The 7,344-nt window shown below is 45.7% G+C and overlaps 1 protein-coding gene across 1 annotated transcript; it reads right to left on the bottom strand.

Moving 5' to 3' along the window:
* Positions 1-1,012: 1,012 nt before the first annotated feature.
* LOC112280132 (uncharacterized) lies at positions 1,013-7,117 on the bottom strand. The gene is made up of 7 exons (XM_024515226.3): positions 5,283-7,117; positions 4,392-4,468; positions 3,981-4,020; positions 2,864-3,077; positions 2,453-2,712; positions 1,986-2,338; positions 1,013-1,837 (listed from the first exon to the last, which is right to left on the bottom strand). Exons 1-7 carry the CDS (start codon positions 5,635-5,637, stop codon positions 1,493-1,495), a joined length of 1,644 nt encoding a protein of 547 aa, XP_024370994.1. The 5' UTR covers positions 5,638-7,117; the 3' UTR covers positions 1,013-1,492.
* Between the last annotated feature and the right edge of the window lie 227 nt (positions 7,118-7,344).

Raw genomic sequence — 7,344 nt, forward strand, 5'->3', positions numbered from 1 at the left:
ACCACGTCCACTGCTTTTGGGACCTAAGCGGGGAATTGAAACATCAATTTTAGATTACAAGAATTAAGGATTTCATTTGGGACGTGGGACCTAAGATAACCTACAACTCTGGACTCTGGACCTGCACAACTCCAGCTGAATTCTGCTTCGGGATTGTTGCTTTGGAGAACCAGATATTCTACGCAGACCTTGAACAACAGATCCTGGCACCAGACTATCTGCCAACAATTCATTTCGCAAACTTAGTAAAGAGTGCTTATGACCGACACTACGAGCTCATTTGCTTCGGCTGTGACTGAACTGAAACATCCCCAATATCTCAGTTCACTGACACAGCGTACTGCGTTCGTCGGCGCGCTCCGGCAGTTGTTGAGATCAGTGGCTAAGGAATCGTGGCTCCCTCCCCACTGTACACGCTCCCTCTGCATGGAAAACCTTCACTCTGTGTGCAGTCGAGAGTTGCACAAGTTCTCGCATACCTGAGCTTCATCACTTCGCTAGCAGAACCTAGTTTTTTCCTATTAACTTGTAATTTGATCTCCCTCTATGCACTTTTTTGCCTTCGTCGTGCCCTTGCAGCTTGCTGCATGTCATGCTAAGTTACCGATGCTCGCGTTTTTTCTAGAATACATGTAGAAATCAACGTGTTGTGTTTGTGATCATATCGACATCTGTTTCCAAATCATAACAGAGCCTGAAGTTATTATGAAAAACGTCACAATGAACATGCGAACAGGTGTACTAGAAAAAGTGAACCAGAACAATATCGTCATCTGAAGACATCAAATTTCTTCACACTTGACTTCGTAGAGATTAGTTTTCAAACACAGTGTGAGAGGGTCATTTATGAGAGGCACAACAAAGTTGTCAGAGAGTGGGTTTTGCTGACACACCACATTCATTCAACTTAAATATGTGTGCGACCGACTCAACCTCAGACTCAATTTCGCACGCAAAGTTTGAGCTCCTATATTCATCCATGAGGCTCGAGAGATTATGAACTCCATTGACATACTGTAAAACGTGGAGCATGCTATTTCGAGTTAAGTGCTTTGCGGTCATCTCAAATACGTCGAAGTCGAAACGAAATGCTATCCAATATTCTCAAATTAGGAATGCAGCTAACGAGAAAGTGGACATTGAGAAAGAGGTAAGTCATGCTATTTATCTAAAATTGTCTACAATCTTCCTAATTTGATGACCCTGTTTAGGATCTGTGCCCACAAACAATAACATACCCCTGCTACGACCATCTGTGATGGCTGCTGGTGAGGAATCTGTTCGTTTCCCGCTACTTATGCGTTAAGTTGTAGTGATATAAGCTTTAACTCACCAACAGCCATCTACTAGGTGCATAGATGTCATATACCTATAAAAGCTGTTGACGATACTTGAGAGTTCCCCTACATGGAACTGACGAACAAAAAGAGTAGTTGATAGTTCAGTACAGCTTGAGAGGTTTGCTTCACTGAATCAGGGAGAAGCTTAAAAGCTAACATGGAGCACCTGTAGACATAGTGAGATCCAAAGTGATACCCTGCGATGACGACAGTTGCACAGTCTTACTCGGGCCAAGCGAGCTGTGATATTCGTGATGATCATCGCCGATATGAGGAAAACTCATCGACTGTTGAGACTTTAATACCGGTGAGGAGCTCTGCGCTGTGCGGGAGCTGTAGGGATATAGGGATAGGGTACCATCAAGCTCCCTGTTGTTTGATAGGGTTGATGCTGTCCCCGGCTCTGAGCGCTGCATGATCGACCATGGACTTGATATGCCTGCATGATCTTCTGCAAATGCATGTCGACAGCTGTCTGCATATCCGTCGGGAGTGCTCTGCATTCAAAATGCATTATTCAGTAGCTCATAGGATTCTCACAAAGCTCAAATGTACACACAATTTAAGAACTTGGCTAGTAGCTTGATGAGTCTGCATTCTTAAGAATCAATGCAGAAATGAGAAAACGTAAACACAAATTCTCACCTGGTCTCTAATTTCAAACACAGCAGGCCACTTCGTAGTCTGGAGAGTGACCTCATCCTCCCTTGCGCATTGCTGCTTTTCTTCGACATTTGAGGAGCTGCAGCTATGATCTAGAAGCTGCTTTAAGTGTATGCGAGAATCTCCCAGTGTCGAAGTAGGTTCGTCGGATACATTATGCTTGGATTGCCTTGACCAATCATCTTGTCTACCTCCTTGACCTTGCCATCTGTCCCACTCGCTTGCAGTCGATTCCTGTCTTTTCAAGGAGTTTGATTGCTGAGAAGCGGCCATTGTAGGGGCGACCCCTCCCGATTGCAACCAAGGTCTTTCCTGATATGCAGAAAATCCTAGTCCTGAACCAAAGGCAACTTGGAAAATTTAGATTCTTTCCTAGTCAACAAATTATAACCATTCATTAACAGTTAGCTCTTCACTTGGATCGACGGGCTGCAGGAGAATGAATATACCGATATTATGAGACTTTTGGAATTTTTTTTCCCAGTCTGAAGGAACCGAATAAGACGGCTTTGATGACCATCGATCTTCATGCAAGTCAATTCCCGATTGGTCACTGTAAGTATTTCCTGTCACATGAGTACCCCTTGCCAGGTTCTGCTCCCTCTTCCTCCATCTCATTTGAAACTCATCGTCAGGCCAATCTCGGTGTCCAGTGGGAGGTCCATATTGTGAGAAAGCCAGGTTGCTCCACTCTCCATGTCCATCATGTCTGTCAGAGAATTCACGTTGACTTTGAGACAGACTGATGAAACTTAATTGGGCAAAAAACTTGTTTATCAGGATTCAAACAAGAGGCTAAAATATCTAGAATCTACTCATAATTGTATATGTGATGGTATGCTATATTGAAAGTGATATACCTTGATACGGCAGAACGATGGTCCAAGAGCTGGAGAATTCCAGAGTGACGATGAACGAAATTCGGAAAGATAGGTTTGCTGGTGACATCGGAATCTCTGACGTGTGAAGCATGCCCTTGGAACTGGTCCCTCCGCTGAGGCCCCAAGGACGTGTGAACTAATGTTGTGTCGGAAGTGCCATGATCTTCTATCATCTGATCCGTTTGCTCCAATCCTGCGAGGTGGCACTAATGACATCAATAATGAAACTCGTACGCGTGAGGTTTCTGGACTGCACATGAAATGCAGCAGACAAACTTGTAACCACTAACTTCGACCTAACCTGTACTGTTTTCTGCTCCCTCATTCATTAGAAGTACTTTATGTTGCGATCCAGCCCAGTAGAATATTCTATTTACGGGAGTAAACTAATACACTGACGAATCTTAGGTAATTAGCATTAGTATCCAAATTTAGCGCTCTAGTAGCTCAAAATTATGAACGCTTAATGCGGTCCAACTAAGCGACGGTGTTGATTATGAGGAGAGTTTCCCATGGAAACACTGCCCCTGTAGACTTTCTGATCTTGGAAGAATTTATCTACTAGCACAATGATAGACGCGATGTACTTGACTTTCAAACTCGATTGTTGTAGTGATGATACATCGCGCAGAGCAATTGACGTCTGCAAGGGACAGGCACGGATGTTGACTTAATCAACGAAGACTAGAAGACGCTGTTCGTTGGAGACGCACATACTGGTTCCGGCACTATGTGTAACTGGAACGAACTGGACGAGGAGTTCCTGACATTTGCGGCGCGACTAGGGTATCGAGCTTGCAGGATTTATTTACATTGACTTTCTAAACAGAGAGGGTGGAAGCAGCTCTACAATATGCGGCGACGGCAATTTGCACCAAGCATGATGTTTGCAGGCTGGAGTAGCAATGACGAGATCATAAATAGAATGATAACAAAGTGAAAAAACAATGCCTGACAATTACGAGTCACTGCTGGAGTGATATCGATATCTCTAATGAAGGGAAGGAACGTGACTGGTGCATTCAATGCCGTCACACTCGAGCTGCTTCCTCTCCGTGTTATAAGGAACCAGTAGGATAGAAAAAAGGTAATGTACCATTCTGTCCATTTTCGTCGTTCTTCATGCTCCGGTACATCTGCAACACGAATGTCACAACTCAGTGGTTAAGAACAACGCATCTGAAATTTCTGGAGCTAGGGCATTGATACTTCATACCAGCAGATGAATCTCAACTATCATTGTACATTGTGAAGAAATCACACTTGTTTGATACTCTTGGGTCCACAAGGACTTCAAAACTGACTAATCCTTATCAATGCTAGCCTATCTATAAAACAAAAACCTGAGTCACTGGCGATAGAACTACTCTTCACAGATCGTTTAATGGAGATCAGAAAGAGGAGATTGGGGACCAACCAGACTTTGGGGCCAACATCGAGGAAGTTCTTCGATTTGTCTTGAATTAAATCAGGATTAAATTCTAGAAATTTGGAACACGATTCATACCTGCAGATGGCTTTTGACATGAGCGATAGTGAGGCCTTTGACATCCATCAGTTGGAGGACAAGTTTCGGTGTCGCTCCTGCGACAAATGATTGTTCAATTAATCTACCAGTCACATCATCTTCATCACATATGATGGCATGAAGTGGACCTTTACTGACGACATTTGAACCTGGGATTGAACGCACAACAACCTACAGCAGCGACGAGCAGTATCCATCACTTGTCGATCAAGCAGCGATGCGGCAGACTGCGAAGCAACTGTTTCAGAGCTCTTGGGAATGCACGCCCTGTGATTAGGGGGGTTAAGGTTAAAATCATTGCATTAGCCGGATTTTCTTTCAACTGCCCCACACTTCGAACCTTCACTATCGTTGTACACCGAGATAACGTTCTGAAAATTGCTTTGTATTCCCAGTTGTATCCGAAGAGTTAGTTAGTCTAGACTGTGACACACATTGCCCATCTGCGCACACCTGCTGCCCCCTGTGACTAGGGATCATACCACAATCCTGCCCATCACGGGACGCGTTCCACAAGAGCATACCCTGAACGCTTCTGTCATCGACATTGAAAATCGATTTGATGTAGGGTTACTTGTTGTTGAAGATTCTCTTACGAGCGCTCCACGATTGTTATCGTGTGGCAAGCATATCCTAGTTGCGCCTGCATTTACTCATCGACAAGTCAAACATTGTCCTGAAAACTGCGGCGACTGAATTGTCCGCTGGATCCACGTAACAGCAATCTGATTGCCTCGCAGGTTGAACGGAATTCTAACAATTTCTCGACTGACTGTTGGTATTGAAAGTGGACTGCGTGGAGGTAGGAAGTTTAAGGAAAAAAAAAAAAAAAAAAAAAAAAAAAGAGCGATAGAGGAGAGAACTACTCACTGTCCTGGCCTCCAAGCCGTTCCACAGCTACTACAAAGCATTGATGTAGGTCCGGAGTCCAGCGCAATCGAGGCATTTTCGAACGCACGTATTGTCTAACAGTTCCTCCGGTCTTTCCGCTGCCGCCGCTGAACCCACCTTGATATCCAGTGCGGGGGCTGCCCCCGGAGGCGTTCTGACTTTCGGAAGAGCGTTCCGGAGTGTACTCCCCACTGGAAGATGAGTTGCGCTTTCTGAAATTATCCCCGCCCCACTTCCGCCCGGGATGTACTCCGTCGCTGCCACTGCTGTATTCCACTTGGCCCTGCATCCCGTTTGTATTTTGGCAGCCCTGCGTGCTCCCAGTGGTCCTCATATTAGCCGTGATTCGTAAATGGCAAAAAGACTGACGCCCATCATATTGATGTGTGTGTATACTTTGCAGCGCTCCTCAGTCAAAAAATCTGCCGCACGCAGCTGATAATCCCCAACAGCAACCTTGGAGACTCTAACCAGGGCAGATAAGGATCAAGGGGAACGTCAAACTTCCGAGCTTTGTCAGGGATTCAGAAGTGGTGCAAAAGAGAATTTCGATCGCTGAGGATGGCGGAGTGGAATCATCGATTTTAACAAATCTTGTACTTGAAGGAGCTCCAGACGAAAAGACATAGGGGACAAAGATGAACTAGGAATAATATGCTTAGATCGTTCAACTATTCTGTAAGCTGATAATTTGCTCTACGAGTCTATTTCTTGGCCTGGCCAGTGGAGACGCAGTTACGTCCCGCAAAAGTAGTCAACACACATGAAGAGAGAGAGCACCGCACTGAAAATCTGATGATCAAGGAACCATCAGGTCGCTTTCATCAAGCGACTGCAAAAAGTCCGCACCATCTGTTTAGATGGAACTTTGGAACCTTTGTATCGGAAAACTACCCTCATGAATCAGGTTGCTGACGGAACAGAAGAATGTACATTGAATTTGGTAGCTGCGCTCAGGCATCGTCTTTGCATAGAAACGTGCACACCTGTCAAGAATTATATTCTTCAAGGCAGCACATGAAGAGTACTTCTCTGACAGAAGCTAGATGGGTTTGGAACGACGAAACGTGCATGAGCAGTACTGACAGGGACCAACAAGCTAGATAGCAATTTTCCGACCTGCGAGACATCGGGTAACAAATTGCTCTACGGACTCATCAGTATTTGCAAAAACGCAAACCGATGAGATGCACGGGTCGGTGGTAGGTGGTACTGGCTTGAAGGGTTGGAGCATGGAGGGTTAACGTTACAAGATCGTCGCGATGAAGGGTTCAGTGCTCATTAGCATAGCTGCCAAGCCGACAGGAGCAATCTAGTGGCACGCATTCAAGCCAAGAACAGGTCACATGCGGTGGTGCCTTAATATCTTCCTCCTCGGCGCCATCATCCTCATCATAACTCTCACTATTACCAGCATGCTACAGCAACGGCAGCCATTGCGGGGTGAAGCAAAGTAACGCCTTCTAATCTTCTTCACCAAGAAAAGACCAAGGGCTGCTTCTCAATGAAGAGCAGTGGCAACCATGATAAACGAATGTCACTCTCAATCAGCACCATGCGAAACAAGATACACGCCTCCTGCAAGAATACAAGAGCACATACACACATATAAACACACACACACACGCCTTCTCCTCCTCCTCCCAAAGGCACCATCACCCACCCCACCTCCGTTCCTTGGAACCAGGAACAAGTCTATACACACAACACTCCATTTGGCTTCCTAGCCTGGAAATGAAGCTAACTCTTGCCGCTGGCTTGATGAGCATGAGCATCCTTGTTGACTTTGGAGTATCTGGAACCGGACCGACTGTGCTGCAACTCACAGTTCACCCGGCCCCTGCCGCCCTCTTCGGCCAGGCTCGCCGACCCACCAGTGCTCCCGGACCACATCAAATTTTCTGGATAGAACGCACACCGCTGCCTCCCAGTTACCACCACCGGCAGCGACTAGCTCCACTGCTACGTATACGAGCATTCGCTTGTAACCACCACCACCACCATTACCACGTCGACCTTGGTTTTTTTTACTTGTTTAGGA

Source organism: Physcomitrium patens, chromosome 3, assembly GCF_059467195.1.
Source record: "Physcomitrium patens ecotype Gransden chromosome 3, ASM5946719v1, whole genome shotgun sequence".
Taxonomy (NCBI): Eukaryota; Viridiplantae; Streptophyta; class Bryopsida; order Funariales; family Funariaceae; genus Physcomitrium; species Physcomitrium patens.

Bases quoted from the DNA above. Each gene is read 5' to 3' on its own strand.
- LOC112280132 (XM_024515226.3), bottom strand. From the start codon at position 5,637: ATGAGGACCACTGGGAGCACGCAGGGCTGCCAAAATACAAACGGGATG. The intron at 2,713-2,863 runs GTATATCACTTT...ATTCTCTGACAG, and splicing joins CATCGTTCTGCCGTATCAAG to ACATGATGGACATGGAGAGT. The intron at 2,339-2,452 runs GTATATTCATTC...CCTTTGGTTCAG, and splicing joins CCAAAAGTCTCATAATATCG to GACTAGGATTTTCTGCATAT.